The sequence below is a fragment of the Lepisosteus oculatus genome, chromosome 14, assembly GCF_040954835.1.
Source record: "Lepisosteus oculatus isolate fLepOcu1 chromosome 14, fLepOcu1.hap2, whole genome shotgun sequence".
In the NCBI taxonomy this organism is placed as follows: domain Eukaryota; kingdom Metazoa; phylum Chordata; class Actinopteri; order Semionotiformes; family Lepisosteidae; genus Lepisosteus; species Lepisosteus oculatus.
The window spans coordinates 39,821,879-39,848,997 of NC_090709.1; the positions used below are offsets into that span (position 1 = coordinate 39,821,879).

Below are 27,119 nucleotides of genomic sequence, written 5' to 3' on the forward strand. Positions count from 1 at the left end.
GGCCTTGCTCAGGGGCCCAACGGAGTAGGATTCCTCTGCCGGCCGCGGGATTCGAACCGGCAACCTCCCAACCTGTTCACACTCACTACAGCACCGGTCACATCGAACCCACAGGAAGGGGAGGGAGATCAAACAGACCTTTATTGTTTTAACATCACTCTGTTTCCTGAGTTCCAGTGCTGCTGCTCACAGGGCTGAGCTGTGGGGGTGTGAGAGCTCCTCTCTGCTCACAGCCCCGACTCCGATCTGTATCAGGGGGCCCCTCAAGTCCTGTCCTCACACAGACATCGGACCTCTGTCTCTCCTCGTCTGTTCAGACGTTCCAGCCCTTGAAAACGCTCTCCGCTGTGAGATCACTGTCAGTTCCTGCTTCCTGTGGTCGGTCTATCTGAACATGTGAGGGGTCAGCATGTCTCCTGTGACACTGACCTCTGTCTTTATTATTGAAGATCTCTGTCACTCCTCACCGGAAGTCTGATTTAAGAGCTGCAGAAACCACTGCAGTATCTACTGCCCCTGGAGAGGAGGGCAGAGAGGCTGTGTGTGTGTGTGCAGACACTGTGACTCGGGGTTAACTAGCCGTGTGTGTCCTTGGGCCCTGCTGCTGTATGAGGGCTGGGGCAGACAGTATACATCCACAGCTACAGCCTGACCAAGTGACACCAGCTGACACACGGTCCTGGTCAAGGTCGTGGTTTAATCAGAGTGTGAACAGAGCAGAGACCCAGCCCAGAATTCAAGTGAAAACGCAGGGCTCAGACCTCCCACCCCAACATCCCTTCATGAGACTCCGAGTCTGAACACAGTCTAGTTAGCACTTCCTGCGCCGAGCTGATGCACACCGCAGGTGCCCGATTCGCTCGGCGCCGTTTCTCAGGCTGGAGGGAGGCCCTCACCTGCGCCGAGGTGAGCAGTGTTGAGTAGCAGCACCAGCAGCAGTCCTCTCTCAGTGTCCACACTCAATTCTCTCCCCACCACACCCTCTCTCTCTCTCTCCAACAAGCACACTCCGGCCTGGTGAGAGGTTACTGCAACAGCTCTATTTACGTCCAACCTACACTAAAGAAGAAGGAAACGATGTCCCAACGTCAGGGCAGGGGCCATCGGTGAAGCAACCTGTCTGGCGGGAACATCTGGACACAACCGTCCTCCTCTTCCGCCTTTAACAGAAACGATAACTCGCACGGGATCGGGGACCGGGAAGAGGAGGAGGAGGAGGAGAAAAAAACCACCACAGAGGAAGCAGGTTTTCCATTAAAACAAGATTTTTTTTTATTTAACTTTCTTTTTAATTATTATTATTATAATAAGACACTTCTCTGCTCATACATTGCTCCCTTGAACGTGATAAAAATAACAGTGACTCTGCATGGAGGGGAGAGGAATGCAGGCTGGGGGGGGAGGCCAGGAACGCACTTCAGAGTGCGCGCGTGTGTGTGTGTGTGTGTGCGCGAGAGAGAGTGTGTGTGTGTCGCGGACCTGCTTGACCGCGCCACCGCCCCCCACTGGCGGGGGAAGGGAGGGGGGGGGCGGGGGCAGTTCTCGAGCCGACGGCCCCCTCTCGCCACGCCCCCCAGACGACGGCACGGCCGGCCTTCCCCGTGTGGCGGACTCGATGACTCACCCCCCCCTCCTCCCCAGTGCCCCCCAGGCTGGCCAGACTATCTCAAAATCCCGCCGTTGAACAAACCCAAAACCCACCCGAGCCTCGGGAGAACCCCCCCCCCTCTCTCGGCAGAGAGCCCGGTCTCGCGAGCGTCGGGAGGGAACTCTGGGACGGGAGCCGTTTCTGCGGGCTGGCCCGGCGACCCCCCCCCCACGCTGAACCAACAGACACGCAGCCAGAGTAGACCCCCCCACCCCCACCCACCCACTCCCCCGAGCTCTCCCCCTGTCGTTCTCCTCTCGAGCCAGACGGGGGAGCTCGGGGGACGCCCCAGCTCCGGGGGCCGAGCGGGGCGCAGTCCGCGGGGGGGCGAGGAATGTGAGTTGGGGGGGGGCGGGTGGAGGAGTAACTCCTTAAAACTCGGGGAGACCGCAGAGAAGGGGCGACGGGGAGCGAGACGAGACGGCTGAGGGTTCGACAACACGGACACTAGGGGGCGGGGGGGGGGGGGGCGAGGGCGTGAGTACAGAGGCTGGGGGGCGGGGCACTCGCACCCCCCACCCCTCACCCCGATCTCCCCCTCGGGGTTCACAGCCCTCGGAAGGGGGACCCGCCGATCCGGCCGGCCCTACTTCCTGCTGCGCGACGGGGGCCAGTTGTTTGGCGCGCCGCCACCCCCGCCGCCGCCCCCGCCGTTGCTACGCTTGTCTCCGCGGCTACCGCCGCCGGGGCCTCCGGCTGTCCCTCGGGGGCCTCTTCCTCCCCCCCCTCCTCCTCCTCCTCCCCCGCCCCCGGGAGCCCCCCTGCGGCTCTGCCGCTCCATGCCGGGCCGCTGGCTGGAGAAGCTGCGCTTCGCCGCCGCGTCCTTGGCCGAGGGGTCCCCCCCGCCGGCCCGGCCGCCCCCCCCAGGGTGGTGATGGTGGTGGGGGTGGTGGTGGTGGGGGTGGGGGTGGAACGCCCGGCCCCCTCCCCCCCCGCCTCCCGCTCGCGGTGCTCGGCGAAGTCGCTGCTCTCCGACGCCGTCTCCCACTCCTCGTTGGCCTGGTCCGAGTTCTGGTTGGACAGGTCGGGGGACTTGGTGCCCGCGGGCTCGCGGTGGGGGTGCCCGTGGTGGGGGGCGGGTAGTGGTGGCTGTTGAGGTGGCCGTGGCCGTTGTTGGCGGCGCCGGGCGCGGTCGCCGGCGTCTCGGCCTTCTCCTGCGGCGGCGGCGGCGCCGGCGGAGGAGGATTGTGGGGAGGCCCGGCCGCGGCGCCGTTCATGCGGGCCGCGTTCTCGCGCTCCTGCCGCAGGCGCCGGAAGCGCGGGGGCTTGTCCTGCTGGTGCTGGGCCCGGCCGTGGCGGCGCCGGCGCGGGGGCCTGTCGAAGGGCCGGGCGGGGAAGCCGGCGGCCGGCGGCGGGGCGGCGCTGGCGGGCGGGGCAGCCGCGGGAGCGGGAGCCCCCTCCCCGTTGTCCAGGCTCGGCGGGGCGGGCGGCTGGGGGGCGGACGCCGCCGCCGGCGCCGGGTTCTGGCTCTGGTTCTGGTGCGGGCCCGGGCCCTGGCCGGGGTTCTGGCTAGGCGGCGGCTCGGCCTGTTTCTCCCGCCTCTCGCCCTTGTCCTCCTTCAGCGGCGGGGCGGACGGGCCCCCCTGCTGCTGCTGCTGCTGCTGCTGCTTCTTCGACGCCGACGACGACGAAGACGAAGACTTGGAGGGCCAGCCGCCGGCCTGAGAGGCCGAGGAGGAAGAGGCCTGTCGGCTTCCGGGGGCGCCCCCCCTGTAGCCGCCCCCTCCTCCTCCTCCTCCTCCTCCTCCCCGGCCCCTGCGTGACGGGACGCCGCGGGGGGTGAACACCCTGCCCTGGGGCGCCCGGCCGGCGGGGCCGGCGCTGCTGTTGCTGTTGCTGGCGGCTGCGGCGGCGGCGGGAGTGCCGTCGGCCGGCCCCGCCCCCCCCCGGGGCCTGCGGTCCTCCTTGTCCGACTGCGCCGGGTCGCTGGCCGCGCTCTCGCTGCCCGTCTCCGAGCCCCTCTGCCGCCGGCGCTTGGGCACCTCCTCGTACTCCGAGCCCTCGCTCCTGGTCTCGCTGCGGTTGCGGGCGCGGCCCGGGTGGGGCCTGCCTCCTCCTCCTCCCCCTCCTCCTCCTCCTCCTCCCTCGGCCTTGTGCGAGCCGGGGTCCGGCCCGCCGGGGGGGTACGCGCCGCCCCTGCCCCCGGCCCGGCCCCGGCCCCCCCCGCCGCCACCCGCGCCGTAGCCGCCCCGGTACCCCCGCCCGCGCCCGTAGAACTCCCCGCTCCTGCCCCGGGAGGCCCGGCTGCCCCGGGCGGGGTGGTAGGAGCCCGCCTGCTCGTAGGGGCGCTCCCTCTCCCTCTCCCGGCGGGAGGCGGGGTACCCCGTCTCCCCTCCGTCTCGGGGCGCCTTGCCCGGCCGCTCCTTCTCCTTGACGCCGTTCTTGGGGCGGGGGGCGGGGTGGGGGGGCTCGTCCTTGCCCGGGAGGGGGTCGCCGCCGCCCCCCCCCGCCCCCGCCGCCGCCGGCTTGCCCTGGGGGTCCTCGGGCCTCGGCTCGCCCTCCGCGGGCCCCTCCCTCTTCGGCTCCTTCAGGATGGGCCTCTTGATGGGGCCCGCCCGCCGGCCCTGCTGCTGCTGCTGGGGGGGCGCCCTCTCCGCGTCCTCGCCGCCGCCCCCCCTGCGCCCGCCGGGGCGGGGCCCCCAGTGAGTCTCGGTCTTGTGCTCCCGGCCCCCCCCGCCGCCGCGCTGGGGCTTGTGGGGAGCGGGGGCGGGGGCGGGGGCGGGGGGGGAGGCCCGGGCGGGCGCCGCCTTGTCCTGCTTCCTGCCGCCGCCCCCCGCGTCCTCGTGACGCTGCTGCTGCTGCTGGGGGGGGGGGGCCTTGTCGTCTCTGGCCGCCGAGGAAGAGGAGGACGAGGAGGAGGAGGAGGAGGAGGACGGGGCGGCGGCGGAGGGGCCCGGCTTCTTCCCGGGGTCCCTGCCGTTCTCCGCCTTGCGGAGGTGCTGCTGGGAGACGAGGTGGGGGGCCGCCGGCTGAGGAGGAGGATGATGGTGGAGGTGGGGAAGGTGGGCGGGGGGGGGGTCGGGGGCGGGGCGCCCGTTCCGGTCGTGCCCGTAGTGCCCCGCGTGGGGGTGGGGGTGGGGGAGGCCGCCGGAGCCCCAGGTCGCCGGCGGGGCCCCCCGGGGGGGCTCGTCGCCGGGGCCGAAGCGGTGCGCCGCCCCGCCCCCCGCTCCCCGCTGCGGGGGGCCCCGCGCCCCGTTCTCGGGGAAGGGCGGGAAGCCCCGGCCGCCGCCCAGGTAGGGCTGCGGGTGGGCGGGGTGGTGGGGGGGCGGGGTGTGGGCGGAGGGGCCCGCGCTCTGGGGCGCTGCCGGCGGCGGCGGCTGCTGCTGCTGCTGCTGCAGGGGTCCCCCGTCCCTCAGGCGCACCGGAGGGGTGTCGCTCCTGTGAGGAACCAGAGAGACGCCATGTCTACCGTTTCTGCCAGCGCTGGAGTCCCCCTGCTCTCCTCCCATCATGCCCCTCTCCCTCCCTACAAGCACTGTAGTCCTCCTGCTCTCCTCCCATCATGCCCCTCTCCCTCCCTACAAGCAGTGTATCACTCACTCCTCTTCTCCTCCCATCATGCCCCTCTCCCTTCCCACTAGCACTGTAGTCCTCCTGCTCTCCTCCCATCATGCCCCTCTCCCTTCCCACAAGCACTGTAGTCCTCCTGCTCTCCTCCCATCATGCCCCTCTCCCTCCCCACTAGCACTGTATCACTCACTCCTCTTCTCCTCCCATCATGCCCCTCTCCCTTCCCACTAGCACTGTAGTCCTCCTGCTCTCCTCCCATCATGCCCCTCTCCCTCCCTACAATCATTGTATCACTCACTCCTCTTCTCCTCCCATCATGCCCCTCTCCCTTCCCACTAGCACTGTAGTCCTCCTGCTCTCCTCCCATCATGCCCCTCTCCCTTCCCACTAGCACTGTAGTCCTCCTGCTCTCCTCCCATCATGCCCCTCTCCCTTCCCACTAGCACTGTAGTCCTCCTGCTCTCCTCCCATCATGCCCCTCTCCCTCCCTACAAGCAGTGCATCACTCACTCCTCTTCTCCTCCCATCATGCCCCTCTCCCTTCCCACTAGCACTGTAGTCCTCCTGCTCTCCTCCCATCATGCCCCTCTCCCTCCCTACAATCATTGTATCACTCACTCCTCTTCTCCTCCCATCATGCCCCTCTCCCTTCCCACTAGCACTGTAGTCCTCCTGCTCTCCTCCCATCATGCCCCTCTCCCTTCCCACTAGCACTGTAGTCCTCCTGCTCTCCTCCCATCATGCCCCTCTCCCTTCCCACTAGCACTGTAGTCCTCCTGCTCTCCTCCCATCATGCCCCTCTCCCTCCCTACAAGCAGTGCATCACTCACTCCTCTTCTCCTCCCATCATGCCCCTCTCCCTTCCCACTAGCACTGTAGTCCTCCTGCTCTCCTCCCATCATGCCCCTCTCCCTCCCCACAAGCACTGTAGTCCTCCTGCTCTCCTCCCATCATGCCCCTCTCTCCTCCCACTAGCAGTGTATCCCCCCCCCCCTCCTCCTCCCATCATCCCCTTCTCTGCCCCCTCCCCCTCACCTGGGACCTTTGTCATCCTCCTCGTGCTTCTGCCTCAGGGGGGACCCCAGGGGCCGGCCCTCCTGCGGGGGCCCGAACACGTCGGGGCCCCAGGCCAGCTTGGGGTCCATGGGGGGCGTCCCCCGGTCACGCAGCAGGGAGGGGTGCCTGTCGAAGGGGTCCGAGGCCGACCCCCCGCTGTCGGAACGCTCTCGCCCCATCAAGCCTGGAGAGACAGAGGGGGGGGGGGGGGGTGAATACGGACACGCAGGGGTAACAGCGAGCGCCACCGGGGGTGGGGGGGGGGGTGCTCACCTGAGGGGTGCATGCTGGGAGGGTAGTAGTCCAGGGGGGGCGGGCGGCCCTGCATCATGCGGGGGTCCATGTAGGACGTCATCATCATCCAGCGGGGGTCGAAGGGCAGGGGCGGCGGGCGGCCGATGGAGCCGGGGGGGTACATGGGGGGCGGCGGCGGCTGCTGCTGCTGCTGCTTGGGGGCGCCCTGCGGGGGCAGGGGCCCCGGGGAGGGGCCGGGGGGGGTCAGCTGGCTCTGGGCCACCTGGCTGTGCTGCTGCTGCTGCTGCTGCTGCTGCTGCTGCCACTGCTGCTGTTTCAAGAGCTGCTCCTGAGAGACGGGAGAGGGGACAGAGACGGGAGAGGGAGAGAGAGAGAGAGACGGGAGATGGAGGGACAGAGACGGGAGATGGAGGGACAGAGACGGGAGATGGAGGGACAGAGACGGGAGAGGGGAGAGAAAGGAGAGGACAGAGAAAGGAGAGAAAGAGAGAGGGGACAGAGAGAGAGGGGAGAGAAAGGAGAGAAAGAGAGAGGGGACAGAGAGAGAGGGGAGAGGAGAGAGGCGAAAGGGGAGAGGAGAGAGGAGAGAGAGACAGGCGAAAGGGGAGAGGGGAGAGGAGAGAGAGACAGAGGGAGAGAGGAGAGAGACAGAGAGGGAGAGAAGAGAGAGACAGAGAGGGAGAGAGAAGAGAGAGGCGAAAGGGGAGAGGGGAGAGGAGAGAGACAGGGAGGGACAGAGAAGAGAGAGGCGAAAGGGGAGAGGGGAGAGGAGAGAGACAGGGAGGGACAGAGAAGAGAGAGGCGAAAGGGGAGAGGGGAGAGGAGAGAGACAGGGAGGGACAGAGAAGAGAGAGGCGAAAGGGGAGAGGGGAGAGGAGAGAGACAGGGAGGGACAGAGAAGAGAGAGGCGAAAGGGGAGAGGGGAGAGGAAAGAGACAGAGGGATAGAGAAGAGAGAGGCGAAAGGGGAGAGAGGTTAGTCATGGTTTTCCAGAACACAGCCAGACCTCGGGGAAACAAGTACCACTCCACACAACAACGACACACTGGAGCACACTCCCCGCCACACACACTGGCCACCGCGGGCCTGTATCGGCTCGTCTGGGGTCTGGAGCTGGCAGTCAGGGCACAGGGCAATTATTAATTATTATTATTATTATTAACAAGAACCTGGCTCCAAATATCTGACGGCGTAATGCCACCCACTGCCCCGTCAGCAGTGAAGTGTGGGGTCCCCTCGCAGACCAGGAGCGCACGCAATGGGACAAACGCCCCACAGAAACACACCTGGCAGCGGGAGCAGGGCCGAATTCGGCCAGTACCCACTGGTGATGAACGCACAGAAGAGAGCCGCCGGCCGAGGGGGTCCGGGGTTCGAGCTCACCTGCTGCTGCCTCTGGAAACGGGGCGGCAGCGACTTCTGGAACTTGGAGAAGCCCTGCGAGGGCGGGGGCTGCCGACCTCCTGACCCCAGGGGCTCCACCTTCGACCCCTCCGCAGCCCTGACCCCGAACCCCTCGTCCTTCACCTCGCCGGCATCGGCCTGCACGGAGGACAGGGCGCCCTGCTGGGACTCTGGAGAGAGAGAGAGAGAGAGGGGTTCACACAGACACCCTGACTGGACACTCCAGTACATGAACACTGCACTGAGAGAGAGAGGGGTTCACACAGACACACTGACTGGACACTCCAGTACATGAACACTGCACTGAGAGAGAGAGGGGTTCATACAGACACACTGACTGGACACTCCAGTACATGAACACTGCACTGAGAGAGAGAGGGGTTCATACAGACACACTGACTGGACACTCCAGTACATGAACACTGCACTGAGAGAGAGAGGGGTTCATACACACACACTGACTGGACACTCCAGTACATGAACACTGCACTGAGAGAGAGAGGGGTTCATACACACACACTGACTGGACACTCCAGTACATGAACACTGCACTGAGAGAGAGAGGGGTTCATACACACACACTGACTGGACACTCCAGTACATGAACACTGCACTGAGAGAGAGAGGGGTTCACACAGACACACACAGAGAGAGAGGGGTGTCTCACCAGTGTTGGAGTCGTAGCTGCTGTTGCTCCCTGCTCTCTGCCTGTTGCCCCCGCCGCCGCTGTGCTGCTGCTGCTGCTCCTCAGTTTCTGCCCCGGGGGAGGGCGGCTGGCTGGCGGCCGCGGCCGAGGGCGGCTGGGGGGGGCCGGGCGCCCCCGAGGAGGAGGAGGAGGAGGGGGACGGGGGGGAGGAGGGGGGCGGCGCAGGGGCCGGGACGGCGGCGGTGACGGAGGGCGTCGTCGTCGGTGGCTGCGCTCTGGCGCCGCCCTGCTGGTGCTGCTGCTGCTGCTGCAGCTTCTCCTTCTCGTCCAGCCGCTTGAGCTTCTCGGCGCAGGCCACGCGCCGCGCCTCCTGCATGCGCCGCTCCTCCTCCTCGCGCCGCCGCCGCGCGCGCTCCACCGCCGCCGAGATCTCCGACGACGACTGCTTGCGCCGCTGCCGCCACGTCTCGTCCTCGTCCTCCGCCGGGCCCGCCGCGGGGGGGGGCGCCGGCGGCGGCTGCGGCTGTGGCTGCTGTGGGCCCGGGGGGGGCCCCGCCGCCGGGGGTGGGGGCTTCTGGGGGGGTGGCGGGCCGGGCTGGGGGGGAGGCAAGGGGAGAGAGTGAGGAGTCTGTCCTGCCATGAGCAGACACACAGTGACCCCCCAGATCACACACACACACACACCCCAGATCTCACACACACACACACCTCCCTCCTCCAATCACACACACACACACACCTCCCTCCTTCAATCACACACACACACCTCCCTCCTTCAATCACACACACCTCCCAGATCACACACACACACCTCCCTCCTTCAATCACACACACCTCCCTCCTTCAATCACACACACCTCCCAGATCACACACACACACCTCCCTCCTCCAATCACACACACACACCTCCCTCCTCCAATCACACACACACACCTCCCTCCTCCAATCACACACACACACCTCCCTCCTCCAATCACACACCTCGAAACACACACACCCTCTCACAATAACACACCCCTGCCTCCTCCAATCACACACCTCGAAACACACACACCCACTCAATAACACACCTCTCTCCTTCAATCACACACACCAACCCCCTACGACATGATCACACACCTCCCAGATCACACACCTCGAAACACACACACCCACTCACAATAACACACCCCGGCCTCCTTCAATCACACACCTCGAAACACACACACCCACTCACAATAACACACCCCTGCCTCCTCCAATCACACACACCTCCCAGGTCACACACACCTCCCAGGTCACACACACACACTCAGCCACTCCCCTGACCCCTGACCCCTGACCTGCGGGGCCTGCCTGTAGTAGCCGCAGGGGCCCTGGCCCATCAGGGGCCCCGGCGGAGCGGGCGGGGGCGTGGCGCTCTGCTCGCGGGCGCCGGGGGCCGCCGGCCGCCGACCCTGGGGGGGGGGGGGGGGGGGGGGGCAGAGACAGAGAGTTACAGGGCGCCCGGGGAGCAGAGAGGGGGGTGCGGAGAGGGGGGTACAGGGGTGCAGGGTGCGGAGAGGGGGGTGCGGGGTGCGGAGAGGGGGGTGCGGCGCCGCCCGTACCTGGTAGCTGTTGCCGCCCGGGCCCCAGCCGCCTCCCCCGTCCTCGGCCCAGGCCGTCTTGCTGGGGGGGGGCTCCTCGGAGGGCGGGGTGCGCCGGGTGTCCCCGCCGCTGTCCGAGCCCCGCGGCCGGGTGCCGTTCTGAGGCCGCTGCTCCTGGGAATCCCTGCAGGGGTCAGGGGTCAGGGGTCAGGGGTCAGGGGTCAGGGACAGCTTGGACATCCCAGCCCACCAGTGTCTGTGACTCTCCCATTCTCCCCCCCTCGACACTCCTCCTCCTCCTCCCCTCATCTAACCCCTCTCCACCCTCTAACAACCTCTCCCCTCACTCCCTCACCCCGCCCCCCCATTCTAACCCCTCCCTCTAACCCCTCTTCACACCCAAACCCCTCCCTCTTCACACCCTAACCCCTCCCTCTAGCCCCTCTTCACACCCAAACCCCTCCCTCTTCACACCCTAACTCCCCCTCCCCGTCTGTCTGTCTCTCTTCCTCCCTCCTCCTCTAACTCCAACCCCCCTCCCTGTCACACTCTCCCCCCTCCCCCCCCCTCACCAGGTGCAGTTCTTCTGGCCGTCGGCCTTGCCCTCCTCGGGCTCCTCGTCCCCCTCGTCGTCGCTGAACTTCAGCTTGGCGGAGTAGTCGATCTCCTCGTGGGCGCCTGCGGGGACAGAGCCGCGCTCGGGTCAGCGCTCGCGCCTGCCGACACCGGCCGCCAGCCCCCAGCCCCCCCAGAGACGCCCGCTCCGCGATCGCGCCCCCGAATACGCCAGCAGCACGGAGACAGCTACGGGGCTTGAAAACGGCCGCGTAACTCTCAAGCGCCTGACACGCTGAAGGGGACTCACTGAAAATAACAGCCATTCTCCTGCACCAGTGACCCCACCTGGGAGACGCACAGCGATCAGTCTGCACCAGTGACCCCACCTCGGAGACGCACAGCGACCGTTCTGCACCAGTGACCCCACCTGGGAGACGCACAGCGATTCTCCCGCACCAGTGACCCCACCTGGGAGACGCACAGCGATTCTCCTGCACCAGTGACCCCACCTGGGAGACGCACAGCGATTCTCCTGCACCAGTGACCCCACCTGGGAGACGCACAGCGATCAGTCTGCACCACTGACCCCACCTGGGAGACGCACAGCGATTCTCCTGCACCACTGACCCCACCTGGGAGACGCACAGCGATTCTCCCGCACCACTGACCCCACCTGGGAGACGCACAGCGATCAGTCTGCACCAGTGACCCCACCTGGGAGACGCACAGCGATCAGTCTGCACCAGTGACCCCACCTGGGAGACGCACAGCGATCAGTCTGCACCAGTGACCCCACCTGGGAGACACACAGCGATTCTCCCGCACCAGTGACCCCACCTGGGAGACGCACAGCGATCAGTCTGCACCACTGACCCCACCTGGGAGACGCACAGCGATCAGTCTGCACCACTGACCCCACCTGGGAGACACACAGCGATTCTCCTGCACCACTGACCCCACCTGGGAGACGCACAGCGATCAGTCTGCACCACTGACCCCACCTGGGAGACGCACAGCGATCAGTCTGCACCACTGACCCCACCTGGGAGACGCACAGCGATTCTCCCGCACCACTGACCCCACCTGGGAGACGCACAGCGATCAATCAGCACCAATAACCCCACCTGGGAGACGCACAGCGATCAGTCTGCACCAGTAACCCCACCTGGGAGACTCTCAGCGATCGTTCTGCACCAGTAACCCCACCTGGGAGACGCACAGCGATCAGTCTGCACCAGTAACCCCACCTGGGAGACGCACAGCGATCAGTCTGCACCACTGACCCCACCTGGGAGACGCACAGCGATTCTCCCGCACCACTGACCCCACCTGGGAGACGCACAGCGATCAATCAGCACCAATAACCCCACCTGGGAGACGCACAGCGATCAGTCTGCACCAGTAACCCCACCTGGGAGACTCTCAGCGATCGTTCTGCACCAGTAACCCCACCTGGGAGACGCACAGCGATCAGTCTGCACCAGTAACCCCACCTGGGAGACGCTCAGCGATCATTCTGCACCAGTAACCCCACCTGGGAGACGCTCAGCGATCATTCTGCACCAGTAACCCCACCTGGGAGACGCTCAGCGATCATTCTGCACCAGTAACCCCACCTGGGAGACGCACAGTGATCATTCTACACTAGTAACCCCACCTGGGAGATGCACAGTGATCAGTCTGCACCAGTAACCCCACCTGGGAGACGCACAGCAACCATTTTGCACCAGTAACCCCACATGGGAGACGCTCAGCGATCAGTTTGCACCAGTAACCCCACCTGGGAGACGCTCAGCGATCATTCTGCACCAGTGACCCCACCTGGGAGACGCACAGCGACCGTTCTGCACCAGTGACCCCACCTGGGAGACGCACAGCGTCCCCGCCTTGCGGAGCTGCTGAAACGTAAGCTTCTTTCCTAGTAACACACTCTGTTCCTCATCATTAACGTCAGGAAAACTTTCCTGGGGGGCCTGAGCCGTGTTTCTGTGATGATCTTTTGCCTAACTGACGCATCGACTGTAACTGCATCGACCTGAGCAGGTATCCTCTGGCCCCAGGGGGGACTATGGGGCAGCTGATGGGGACCAGCGGACAGGAGCTCAGCCGGGGGCCGCGGGGAGGGAGGGTCAGGGAGCCGAGGTGGAAGTGGGGGGCACCTACCGGCCCAGCCCTCGTCCCCGTCGTGGTCCAGCTCGTCCAGCTCCTTGAGGTCGTCCTGCTTGAGGATGGACGGACGCTTCACCGCCTCCGCCCCCCGCCCGGGCTGGGGGCAGGGGCCGCCGCCGCCCTGGCCCCGGGAGAACCTGCGGGGGGGGGGGAGAGGGAGGGTGGTTAGCACAGCAGCACGGGCAGTGTGACCCGGAGCCACAACATCGGGGGCGGCCCGTTCTCACCTGGGGGCTTCAGCGGGCGTGGGGTATCTGTAGGGCCCCTGGGGGCCGTAGGGCGGGGGGAACGGCAGGTACGGGGGGTACATCTGCAAGGAGAAGGGGGGAGAGAGGGGTTAAATACCAGCTGTCTGGACAGGCAGACACACACACACACACACACACACACACACACACAAGACAGGCAGACACACACACACAAGACAGGCAGACACACACACACAAGACAGGCAGACACACACACACAAGACAGGCAGACACACACACACAAGACAGGCAGACACACACACACAAGACAGGCAGACACACACACACACACACAAGACAGGCAGACACACACACACACACACAAGACAGGCAGACACACACACACACACACAAGACAGGCAGACACACACAAGACAGGCAGACACACACACACACAGACAAGACAGGCAGACAGAGGCCAGTTCACTTACGAACGGAGGCATCATCCCGCGGTAGGCCGGGAACTGCGGCGGCACGGCCGGCTGGGGGAGGGGCAGCGCGCCGCTGGCGGGGGGGTTCCTAGGGGGGTGTTGCGCCGGCGGCGGCTGTGCAGCCGAGGGGGGGGCCCCCTCCTGGCCCCCCTCCTGCCCCCCCTCCCCGGGCAGGGCCGCGGCGTTGAGAGCACGGCCCCCACCCTCCCGCCAACTGGTCACATCTGAGAGAGACAGAGAGGGCAAGAGGGGGAGTGACCACACTGGACACCGACGGCACCGCCAGACGCACTTCCCCGGATCGACACAGCTCAGCCCAGAATTCCCACAGCTGCCACAATCACAACAGGGCCCAACCCTACTGAACTGGCAGCCCAGTGTGTGATCTCCTGTCCCAGCCTGAGGAACAGACAGTGAGCCCGTCTCTCAATAATAATAATAATACAGTGTGTGATCTCCTGTCCCAGCCTGAGGAACAGTGAGCCTGTCTCTCAATAATAATAATACAGTGTGTGATCTCCTGTCCCAGCCTGAGGAACAGACATTGAGCCTGTCTCTCAATAATAATAATACAGTGTGTGATCTCCTGTCCCAGCCTGAGGAACAGACATTGAGCCTGTCTCTCAATAATAATAATACAGTGTGTGATCTCCTGTCCCAGCCTGAGGAACAGACAGTGAGCCCGTCTCTCAATAATAATAATACAGTGTGTGATCTCCTGTCCCAGCCTGAGGAACAGACAGTGAGCCCGTCTCTCAATAATAATAATACAGTGTGTGATCTCCTGTCCCAGCCTGAGGAACAGACAGTGAGCCCGTCTCTCAATAATAATAATACAGTGTGTGATCTCCTGTCCCAGCCTGAGGAACAGTGAGCCTGTCTCTCAATAATAATAATACAGTGTGTGATCTCCTGTCCCAGCCTGAGGAACAGTGAGCCTGTCTCTCAATAATAATAATACAGTGTGTGATCTCCTGTCCCAGCCTGAGGAACAGACAGTGAGCCTGTCTCTCAATAATAATAATACAGTGTGTGATCTCCTGTCCCAGCCTGAGGAACAGTGAGCCTGTCTCTCAATAATAATAATACAGTGTGTGATCTCCTGTCCCAGCCTGAGGAACAGACATTGAGCCTGTCTCTCAATAATAATAATACAGTGTGTGATCTCCTGTCCCAGCCTGAGGAACAGACAGTGAGCCTGTCTCTCAATAATAATAATACAGTGTGTGATCTCCTGTCCCAGCCTGAGGAACAGACAGTGAGCCTGTCTCTCAATAATAATAATAATACAGTGTGTGATCTCCTGTCCCAGCCTGAGGAACAGACATTGAGCCTGTCTCTCAATAATAATAATACAGTGTGTGATCTCCTGTCCCAGCCCGAGGACCAGTGAGCCTGTCTCTCAATAATAATAATACAGTGTGAGATCTCCTGTCCCAGCCTGAGGAACAGACAGTGAGCCTGTCTCTCAATAATAATAATACAGTGTGAGATCTCCTGTCCCAGCCTGAGGAACAGACAGTGAGCCCGTCTCTCAATAATAATAATACAGTGTGAGATCTCCTGTCCCAGCCTGAGGAACAGACAGTGAGCCCGTCTCTCAATAATAATAATACAGTGTGTGATCTCCTGTCCCAGCCTGAGGAACAGACATTGAGCCTGTCTCTCAATAATAATAATACAGTGTGTGATCTCCTGTCCCAGCCTGAGGAACAGACATTGAGCCTGTCTCTCAATAATAATAATACAGTGTGTGATCTCCTGTCCCAGCCTGAGGAACAGACAGTGAGCCTGTCTCTCAATAATAATAATACAGTGTGTGATCTCCTTTCCCAGCCTGAGGAACAGACAGTGAGCCTGTCTCTCAATAATAATAATACAGTGTGTGATCTCCTGTCCCAGCCTGAGGAACAGACAGTGAGCCTGTCTCTCAATAATAATAATACAGTGTGTGATCTCCTGTCCCAGCCTGAGGAACAGTGAGCCTGTCTCTCAATAATAATAATACAGTGTGTGATCTCCTGTCCCAGCCTGAGGAACAGACAGTGAGCCTGTCTCTCATTAATAATAATACAGTGTGTGATCTCCTGTCCCAGCCTGAGGAACAGACAGTGAGCCTGTCTCTCAATAATAATAATACAGTGTGTGATCTCCTGTCCCAGCCTGAGGAACAGACAGTGAGCCTGTCTCTCAATAATAATAATACAGTGTGTGATCTCCTGTCCCAGTCTGAGGATCAGACAGTGAGCCTGTCTCTCAATAATAATAATACAGTGTGTGATCTCCTGTCCCAGCCTGAGGAACAGACAGTGAGCCCGTCTCTCAATAATAATAATACAGTGTGTGATCTCCTGTCCCAGCCTGAGGAACAGACAGTGAGCCCGTCTCTCAATAATAATAATACAGTGTGTGATCTCCTGTCCCAGCCTGAGGAACAGACAGTGAGCCCGTCTCTCAATAATAATAATACAGTGTGTGATCTCCTGTCCCAGCCTGAGGAACAGACAGTGAGCCTGTCTCTCAATAATAATACAGTGTGTGATCTCCTGTCCCAGCCTGAGGAACAGACAGTGAGCCCGTCTCTCAATAATAATAATACAGTGTGTGATCTCCTGTCCCAGCCTGAGGAACAGACAGTGAGCCTGTCTCTCAATAATAATAATACAGTGTGATCTCCTGTCCCAGCCTGAGGAACAGACAGTGAGCCTGTCTCTCAATAATAATAATAATACAGTGTGTGATCTCCTGTCCCAGCCTGAGGAACAGTGAGCCTCTTGAACCGAGTTGGAGCTGACGGAGGCGGACTGGGGACTCACTCTGGGGGCGGAGGCTTGGTCCGGGCCCATACCACTGATCTGTAGTGTCCCGTTCTCTGCCAGCTCTGTCCTGGTCTCCAGCCGCCTGCAGGGTGGGAAATTCCTCGCGAGAGAATGGCGACGGTCGGCTTGATGCCTTTCCACCTGCCGGGCCGAGAGAGGGAGAGAGAGACGGGCACCCCCTCAGACAGAGCCAGAGAGAGAGAGAGAGAGAGGGAGAGGGAGAGAGGGGCACCCCCTCAGACAGAGCCAGAGAGAGAGAGAGACACAGGCGGAGAGGGAGAGGGACACAGGCAGACTTGGAGAGAGAGAGAGAGGGGCACCCCCTCAGACAGAGCCAGAGAGAGAGAGAGAGAAAGACACAGGCGGAGAGGGAGAGGGACACAGGCAGACTTGGAAAGAGAGAGAGGGAGAGGGACAGACGGGCACCCCCTCAGACAGAGAGAGGGACACAGGCAGACTGGGAGGGAGAGAGAGGGGCACCCCCTCAGACAGAGCCTGGGAGGGAGAGAGAGGGGCACCCCCTCAGACAGAGCCAGAGAGAGAGCGAGGGACACGGGCAGACTGGGGGAGAGAGCGAGGGACACGGGCAGACTGGGGGAGAGAGCGAGGGACACGGGCAGACTGGGGGAGAGAGCGAGGGACACGGGCAGACTGGGGAGAGAGCGAGGGACACGGGCAGACTGGGGGAGAGAGCGAGGGACACGGGCAGACTGGGGGAGAGAGCGAGGGACACGGGCAGACTGGGGGAGAGAGCGAGGGACACGGGCAGACTGGGGGAGAGAGCGAGGGACACGGGCAGACTGGGGGAGAGAGCGAGGGACACGGGCAGACTGGGGGAGAGAGCGAGGGACACGGGCAGACTGGGGGAGAGAGCGAGGGACACGGGCAGACTGGGGGAGAGAGCGAGGGACACGGGCAGACTGGGAGAGAGAGAGAGCGAGGGACACGGGCAGACTGGGAGAGAGAGAGAGCGAGGGACACGGGCAGACTGGGAGAGAGAGAGAGCGAGGGACACGGGCAGACTGGGAGAGAGAGAGCGAGGGACACGGGCAGACTGGGAGAGAGAGAGAGCGAGGGACACGGGCAGACTGGGAGAGAGAGAGCGAGGGACACGGGCAGACTGGGAGAGAGAGAGCGAGGGACACGGGCAGACTGGGGGAGAGAGCGAGGGACACGGGCAGACTGGGGGAGAGAGCGAGGGACACGGGCAGACTGGGGGAGAGAGCGAGGGACACGGGCAGACTGGGGAGAGAGCGAGGGACACGGGCAGACTGGGGGAGAGAGCGAGGGACACGGGCAGACTGGGGGAGAGAGCGAGGGACACGGGCAGACTGGGAGAGAGAGAGAGCGAGGGACACGGGCAGACTGGGAGAGAGAGAGAGCGAGGGACACGGGCAGACTGGGAGAGAGAGAGAGCGAGGGACACGGGCAGACTGGGAGAGAGAGAGAGCGAGGGACACGGGCAGACTGGGAGAGAGAGAGAGCGAGGGACACGGGCAGACTGGGAGAGAGAGAGCGAGGGACACGGGCAGACTGGGAGAGAGAGAGAGCGAGGGACACGGGCAGACTGGGAGAGAGAGAGAGCGAGGGACACGGGCAGACTGGGAGAGAGAGAGAGCGAGGGACACGGGCAGACTGGGAGAGAGAGAGAGCGAGGGACACGGGCAGACTGGGAGAGAGAGAGAGCGAGGGACACGGGCAGACTGGGAGAGAGAGAGAGCGAGGGACACGGGCAGACTGGGAGAGAGAGAGAGCGAGGGACACGGGCAGACTGGGAGAGAGAGAGAGCGAGGGACACGGGCAGACTGGGAGAGAGAGAGAGCGAGGGACACGGGCAGACTGGGAGAGAGAGAGCGAGGGACACGGGCAGACTGGGAGAGAGAGCGAGGGACACGGGCAGACTGGGGGAGAGAGCGAGGGACACGGGCAGACTGGGGGAGAGAGCGAGGGACACGGGCAGACTGGGGGAGAGAGCGAGGGACACGGGCAGACTGGGGGAGAGAGCGAGGGACACGGGCAGACTGGGGGAGAGAGCGAGGGACACGGGCAGACTGGGGGAGAGAGCGAGGGACACGGGCAGACTGGGGGAGAGAGCGAGGGACACGGGCAGACTGGGGGAGAGAGCGAGGGACACGGGCAGACTGGGGGAGAGAGCGAGGGACACGGGCAGACTGGGGGAGAGAGCGAGGGACACGGGCAGACTGGGAGAGAGAGAGAGCGAGGGACACGGGCAGACTGGGAGAGAGAGAGAGCGAGGGACACGGGCAGACTGGGAGAGAGAGAGAGCGAGGGACACGGGCAGACTGGGAGAGAGAGAGCGAGGGACACGGGCAGACTGGGAGAGAGAGAGAGCGAGGGACACGGGCAGACTGGGAGAGAGAGAGCGAGGGACACGGGCAGACTGGGAGAGAGAGAGCGAGGGACACGGGCAGACTGGGGGAGAGAGCGAGGGACACGGGCAGACTGGGGGAGAGAGCGAGGGACACGGGCAGACTGGGGAGAGAGCGAGGGACACGGGCAGACTGGGGGAGAGAGCGAGGGACACGGGCAGACTGGGGGAGAGAGCGAGGGACACGGGCAGACTGGGGGAGAGAGCGAGGGACACGGGCAGACTGGGAGAGAGAGAGAGCGAGGGACACGGGCAGACTGGGAGAGAGAGAGAGCGAGGGACACGGGCAGACTGGGAGAGAGAGAGAGCGAGGGACACGGGCAGACTGGGAGAGAGAGAGAGCGAGGGACACGGGCAGACTGGGAGAGAGAGAGAGCGAGGGACACGGGCAGACTGGGAGAGAGAGAGAGCGAGGGACACGGGCAGACTGGGAGAGAGAGAGCGAGGGACACGGGCAGACTGGGAGAGAGAGAGAGCGAGGGACACGGGCAGACTGGGAGAGAGAGAGAGCGAGGGACACGGGCAGACTGGGAGAGAGAGAGAGCGAGGGACACGGGCAGACTGGGAGAGAGAGAGAGCGAGGGACACGGGCAGACTGGGAGAGAGAGAGAGCGAGGGACACGGGCAGACTGGGAGAGAGAGAGAGCGAGGGACACGGGCAGACTGGGAGAGAGAGAGAGCGAGGGACACGGGCAGACTGGGAGAGAGAGAGAGCGAGGGACACGGGCAGACTGGGAGAGAGAGAGAGCGAGGGACACGGGCAGACTGGGAGAGAGAGAGCGAGGGACACGGGCAGACTGGGAGAGAGAGCGAGGGACACGGGCAGACTGGGAGAGAGAGAGCGAGGGACACAGACACAGACACTGCCCCAGCAAGATGACGGCGAGGCGGGGCTCCACTCACCATCTCCTTGAGCTCCAGGTGTAACACTGGCCTGAGCCCAGGACCTTCCCCCTCCTGCCAGGGCTGCAGCCGGGGCCTGGAACACACAGGGGCGCAGTCAGGGGGCTGGGGTACAGGGCAGTGTGTGTGGGGTACAGGGCGGTGTTACTGGACCTCTGGGGTACAGGGCGGTGTTACTGTACCTCTGGGGTACAGGGTGGTGTGTGTGTGTGGGGGGGGGGGGTAGAGGGCGGTGTTACTGGACCTCTGGGGTACAGGGCGGTGTGTGTGTGGGGTGGTACAGGGCGGTGTGTGTGTGTGTGTGTGTGGGGTAGAGGGCGCTGTTACTGTACCTCTGGGGTACAGAGCAGAGGGTGGTGTACTACTGTACCTCTGGGGTACAGAGCAGAGTGCAGAGCAGAGGGTGGTGTACTACTGTACCTCTGGGGTACACACGGCGGCGAGACCGTACCTCTGGGGGCGGGGGTGGCTTCTGCTGGGTCGCTACAGGCGTCGGTGAAGCCGCAGGCGGCTGCGACTCCGGCGGGGGAGCTGGCGAGGCATCGGTACTGCGGACAGAGACGGCACGGGCGGGTCAGGGGGGCGCGTCGGGGGTCACGGGGGCTCCCCGCGGGCGGGCCGGGCCGGGGCGCACGGGCTCACCTCTTTGGGTCGGCAGATTCCGGCTTGCTCGCCCATCCTGATCCGTCTTTGGGCACCAGCGAGACGTTGGGGTCGTTCCCTTTGTTCTCGGCTTTCAGACTGGGCAGGTTGGCCGGGGGGGGCATGCGCCGGGCTGAGGCAACTTTACCAAGACTCTGCAGGCCATGACGGGGGGGAACTGGGGCGCAGAGAGAGAGAGGGGTTCATACAGACACACTGACTGGACACTCCAGTACATGAACACTGCACTGAGAGAGAGAGGGGTTCATACAGACACACTGACTGGACACTCCAGTACATGAACACTGCACTGAGAGAGAGAGGGGTTCACACAGACACACTGACTGGACACTCCAGTACATGAACACTGCACTGAGAGAGAGAGGGGTTCATACAGACACACTGACTGGACACTCCAGTACATGAACACTGCACTGAGAGAGAGAGGGGTTCACACACACACACTGACTGGACACTCCAGTACATGAACACTGCACTGAGAGAGAGAGGGGTTCATACAGACACACTGACTGGACACTCCAGTACATGAACACTGCACTGAGAGAGAGAGGGGTTCATACACACCACTGCACTGAGAGAGAGAGGGGTTCATACACACACACTGACTGGACACTCCAGTACATGAACACTGCACTGAGAGAGAGAGGGGTTCATACACACACACTGACTGGACACTCCAGTACATGAACACTGCACTGAGAGAGAGAGGGGTTCATACAGACACACTGACTGGACACTCCAGTACATGAACACTGCACTGAGAGAGAGAGGGGTTCATACACACACACTGACTGGACACTCCAGTACATGAACACTGCACTGAGAGAGAGAGGGGTTCATACAGACACACTGACTGGACACTCCAGTACATGAACACTGCACTGAGAGAGAGAGAGGGGTTCATACAGACACACTGACTGGACACTCCAGTACATGAACACTGCACTGAGAGAAAGAGAGGTTCATACACACACACTGACTGGACACTCCAGTACATGAACACTGCACTGAGAGAGAGAGGGGTTCACACAGACACACTGACTGGACACTCCAGTACATGAACACTGCACTGAGAGAGAGAGGGGTTCATACACACACACTGACTGGACACTCCAGTACATGAACACTGCACTGAGAGAGAGAGAGGGGTTCATACACACACACTGACTGGACACTCCAGTACATGAACACGAGAGAGAGAGGGGTTCATACAGACACACTGACTGGACACTCCAGTACATGAACACTGCACTGAGAGAGAGAGGGGTTCATACACACACACTGACTGGACACTCCAGTACATGAACACTGCACTGAGAAAGAGAGGGGTCCATACAGACACACTGACTGGACACTCCATTACATGAACACTGCACTGAGAGAGGGGGGTTCACACAGACACCCTGACTGGACACTCCAGTACATGAACACTGCACTGAGAGAGAGAGGGGTTCATACACACACACTGACTGGACACTCCAGTACATGAACACTGCACTGAGAGAGAGAGGGGTTCATACAGACACACTGACTGGACACTCCAGTACATGAACACTGCACTGAGAGAGAGAGGGGTTCATACACACACACTGACTGGACACTCCAGTACATGAACACTGCACTGAGAGAGAGAGGGGTTCATACAGACACACTGACTGACACTCCAGTACATGAACACTGCACTGAGAGAGAGAGAGGGGTTCATACAGACACACTGACTGGACACTCCAGTACATGAACACTGCACTGAGAGAAAGAGAGGTTCATACACACACACTGACTGGACACTCCAGTACATGAACACTGCACTGAGAGAGAGAGGGGTTCACACAGACACACTGACTGGACACTCCAGTACATGAACACTGCACTGAGAGAGAGAGGGGTTCATACACACACACTGACTGGACACTCCAGTACATGAACACTGCACTGAGAGAGAGAGAGGGGTTCATACACACACACTGACTGGACACTCCAGTACATGAACACTGCACGTGAGAGAGAGAGGGGTTCATACAGACACACTGACTGGACACTCCAGGACATGAACACTGCACTGAGAGAGAGAGGGGTTCATACAGACACACTGACTGGACACTCCAGTACATGAACACTGCACTGAGAGAGAGAGGGGTTCATACACACACACTGACTGGACACTCCAGTACATGAACACTGCACTGAGAAAGAGAGGGGTCCATACAGACACACTGACTGGACACTCCAGTACATGAACACTGCACTGAGAGAGGGGGGTTCACACAGACACCCTGACTGGACACTCCAGTACATGAACACTGCACTGAGAGAGAGAGGGGTTCATACAGACACACTGACTGGACACTCCAGTACATGAACACTGCACTGAGAGAGAGAGAGGGGGGGTGCTCACCGATGGGTTTCTGGGTCTCTAGAGTCTTGCCCTTGTACGTGTCAAACAGGTTGAGGGACGAGTACTTGGTTTTGCCATCCTTCCCCTTTGCTGTTTGCCCAGACCGCTCTGTCATCGCGCTGGAGGGTCATTGAGTACGGTGAAGGCCTGAGACCACCAGGGAACTCTGCCTCTGTCTGCGCGAGAGAGAGAGAGACGGGGGGGATTTTAAGCCCGCTGGATTGAGAAGCAAGCACGCCCCTCCAGCCCACCCCACCCCAGGGAGGAGAGAGGTCCGTCCCCAGGGCAGCAGCAGCAGGAGGGCTCGTCGGACAGGAGTGGACCACTGACACGCTCGCTGGTGTGTGTACACACTCCTGGAACTACACACACACACACTCCTGTAACTACACACACACACACACTGGTCACACACACACACTCCTGTAACTACACACACACACACTAGTCACACACACTCCTGTAACTACACACACACTCCTGTAACTACACACACACACACTAGTCACACACACTCCTGTAACTACACACACACTCCTGTAACTACACACACACACACTCCTGTAACTACACACAGATAAAAAAACACCCACACGCACACACTCCTGTAACTACACACAGATAAAAAACACCCTCACGCACACACTCCTGTAACTACACACACTCTCCAGACACTACACAAATACACACACAGTCCACTCACACACTCTCTAGTAATAGGCTTCAACCACAGGGCTGGGCAGCCTGTTCCCCACCCCCACCCCCCTCTGTGTACAGTAGAGCCTCCTGTCCTGACTGGAGGAGCTCACCCAGCTGTGTCTGGAGAGAAGCCAGGGTATCGGCTTCAACCACAGGGCTGGGCAGCTTGTTCCCCACCCCCCACCCCCTCTGTGTACAGTAGAGCCTCCTGTCCTGACTGGAGGAGCTCACCCAGCTGTGTCTGTCAAAACAAAGACTCACAGCCCCACTGCACTCAGATCCCGGAGAAGAGAGAGAAAATGCTGCACCAGTGGGGTCATGGGGGAACCTGAGAGAGGCCAAACCGCCCCGGACCAGAAAGAGACAAAGAATTCTTACAGCTTATTTCTCTGTGAGGATTCAGCTGCTGTGCTCAATGCTGAATCTCGGAATCAGTGCTCTGCTCCCTGACGAAGGCCTCACCCCTAACCACACAGCAGACAGCGCCCTCAAAAGGAAAGGCTGCGCTGTGTGTCTGAAGTCCACCCCTTTCTCACACCCTGAGCCTGCAGATGGGCCATCACATGAACTCTTCACCTGCAGCCCCAGCAGAGATGACAAAGTCTCAGCAAATTCAAATTCAGATCTCTACTGGCAGGACCGATGCCAATGCAGACGCAATTTGCACAACATTTAAAGGCATTTACAATGCAAACACAGTATTGGGCATTTACAGACACTACAGACAGACAGAGACAAAATACCATACTGTATTATTGAGACAAAAGCTCACTGTCTGTTCCTCAGGCTGGGACAGGAGATCACACACTGTATTATTATTAGTGAGAGACAGGCTCACTGTTCCTCAGGCTGGGACAGGAGATCACACACTGTATTATTATTATTGAGAGACAGGCTCAATGTCTGTTCCTCAGGCTGGGACAGGAGATCACACACTGTATTATTATTATTGAGAGACAGGCTCAATGTCTGTTCCTCAGGCTGGGACAGGAGATCACACACTGTATTATTATTATTGAGAGACAGGCTCAATGTCTGTTCCTCAGGCTGGGACAGGAGATCACACACTGTATTATTATTATTGAGAGACAGGCTCACTGTCTGTTCCTCAGGCTGGGACAGGAGATCACACACTGTATTATTATTATTATTGAGAGACAGGCTCACTGTCTGTTCCTCGGGCTGGGACAGGAGATCACACACTGTATTATTATTATTGAGAGACGGGCTCACTGTCTGTTCCTCAGGCTGGGACAGGAGATCACACACTGTATTATTATTATTATTGAGAGACAGGCTCACTGTCTGTTCCTCGGGCTGGGACAGGAGATCACACACTGTATTATTATTATTGAGAGACGGGCTCACTGTCTGTTCCTCAGGCTGGGACAGGAGATCACACACTGTATTATTATTATTATTATTATTATTATTATTGAGAGACAGGCTCACTGTCTGTTCCTCGGGCTGGGACAGGAGATCACACACTGTATTATTATTATTGAGAGACAGGCTCCCTGTCTGTTCCTCAGGCTGGGACAGGAGATCACACACTGTATTATTATTATTGACAGGCAGGCTCACTGCTCCTCAGGCTGGGACAGGAGATCACACACTGTATTATTATTATTGAGAGACAGGCTCACTGTCTGTTCCTCAGGCTGGGACAGGAGATCACACACTGTATTATTATTATTGAGAGACAGGCTCACTGTCTGTTCCTCAGGCTGGGACAGGAGATCACACACTGTATTATTATTATTGAGAGACTCACTGTCTGTTCCTCAGGCTGGGACAGGAGATCACACACTGTATTATTATTATTGAGAGACAGGCTCACTGTCTGTTCCTCAGGCTGGGACAGGAGATCACACACTGTATTATTATTATTGAGAGACAGGCTCACTGTCTGCTCCTCAGGCTGGGACAGGAGATCACACACTGTATTATTATTATTGACAGGCAGGCTCACTGCTCCTCAGGCTGGGACAGAAGACAGGTCGCACTGTGTTCAGTAAATGTCCAAGAGCTCCTTCGAGCGCCATGTCCGGCCCGCTGCGCCACTTTCTCCCACGCTACCCAACCCCAGGCCTGGAGAGACACCGGTCACACACACACGGGCCGAGGAGAGACGAAAAACACCACCCCCACCGAGAGAGGGGACGCGGGTCGAGAGCAGGCCCGCTGACCCCCTGCCCCCCCCCGCAGCCGGGGAGAGGACGCAGGAAAGGCCGGTGCTTCGCATGAGGCCTACTCCGGCTGCAGCCGCCTTCCCCACCATCAACAACTCTACCAACCCCTGAGCCTGTCGCAACAACCGAACCCAACACAAACCCACACAGCAACACACAAATCACAGCCGCCACGCCGCGATCACGGTCACGGGTGGGTCGAGCCGCGGGCCGGGCCGGGCCGGACCGAGCCGGACCCAGCCAAGGAGGGGGAGCGGGTGGGTGGGTTCGCCATTACAAATAAAAAAACAAACAAACAAATAAAACAAACGCACGATCGCACACATCCCACACCGACCCGTCTATCCTCCGCCGGCACCGGTACCGGTTCGGTTATATAACGACACCGCACGGCAGAGAGAGAGAGCTACACGCACCTGTTTCTCGCCGCGCAAATAGGATCACACTCTCACTAACACACACACTGCACCCCCGCAGCCCCACACGGGGGGGGGAGGGGTCACCCCCTGGAAATACCACACCGAACCGGGACTGGACCGGACCGAACCGGCCGGCCTATCCTTCCTCCCTGCCTGCCTCTCCCCACGGCCCCCACCCCCTCCTCCTCCCGATCACTGTGAATGATGCCCACCGGCCACTGGCGAGCAGGATCCGGCCCGGTTCCGACCCCATCCCGGCCCGGGAGGAGAGAGAGGAGGAGGAGGAGGAGGAGGAGGGGGGTCAGTAGGGCTGCTGTTTCATAACCAGGGGGCCCCCTCCAGTCCGGACAGGGCGATCGACACCCCGGAAAAGGAGAAGGAGGACAGGGCAAAGAGGGGGTGACTCGTCACCCGATACCCCATCTCCATCCGCGCGTCTGTCGGCGACATGACACCCCCCCAAAAAAACACACACACACACACACCGGCTTGGGTCGCGACAACATGGCGGCTCAGCCGCAGCAGCAAACCGGCCGGAGAGGGGAGAGAGAGGGAGAGAGAGAGAAAGAGAGGGGGTGACCATCCTCCCCCCCACCCCCTCTCACGAGTAACCCCCCTCCCAGTACCCCCAACACCACCAGCCCCACCACCACCACCACCGGCTTCGCATGTCGGCGACACGAAACCCCCACCGGGTCGCGACAAGATGGCGGCGCTACAGCAGCAGCAGCAACAACAACCAACCAACCAACCGGCCGCAGCGGAGAGAGGAGAGAGGAGAGAGAAAGAGGAGACGATCCCTCGCTTCCCCTCATCCTCAACCCCTCCATCCCCCTCTCTCTCACCCCGCACCCCCAAAAGAGTGAGAGAGAGACCCCCCCGCACCCTCCCTGCCTGCCTCCATCTCTCCATCCCTCCCCGGGCCTGTCATCGGAACACAGCCGGGCAGCAGGCGCGGAGACCCCCTCACCGGCCCCCACACCCACTCACCCACCCCCACGCACACACACACACACCCCGCAGCACCCACCTGGCCTCGTCCCGGGCTCTGCGTGGGTCCGGCCTCCGGCGGGGCGAGAGGGAGAGTCGGGCTGAGGGGGGAAGAGAGAGAGACCGCGGGTCCCGCTGCTGTCCCCGGGGCTGGACGCCT

At 61.4% G+C, this 27,119-nt stretch overlaps 1 protein-coding gene across 1 annotated transcript; it reads right to left on the bottom strand.

Annotated features, from left to right (window-relative positions):
- Nucleotides 1-1,247: 1,247 nt before the first annotated feature.
- prrc2a (proline-rich coiled-coil 2A) lies at nt 1,248-27,119 on the bottom strand. Its single transcript, XM_069198021.1, is given in 19 exon segments — nt 1,248-2,579; nt 2,582-2,833; nt 2,836-5,026; nt 6,194-6,398; nt 6,488-6,797; nt 7,853-8,043; nt 8,541-9,114; nt 9,842-9,955; nt 10,106-10,268; nt 10,657-10,762; nt 12,806-12,948; nt 13,039-13,121; nt 13,491-13,714; nt 16,307-16,450; nt 19,602-19,677; nt 20,053-20,149; nt 20,244-20,421; nt 22,660-22,835; nt 27,000-27,119. Coding segments are annotated over 18 exon segments (5,511 nt in total). The 5' UTR covers nt 22,775-22,835; nt 27,000-27,119; the 3' UTR covers nt 1,248-2,234.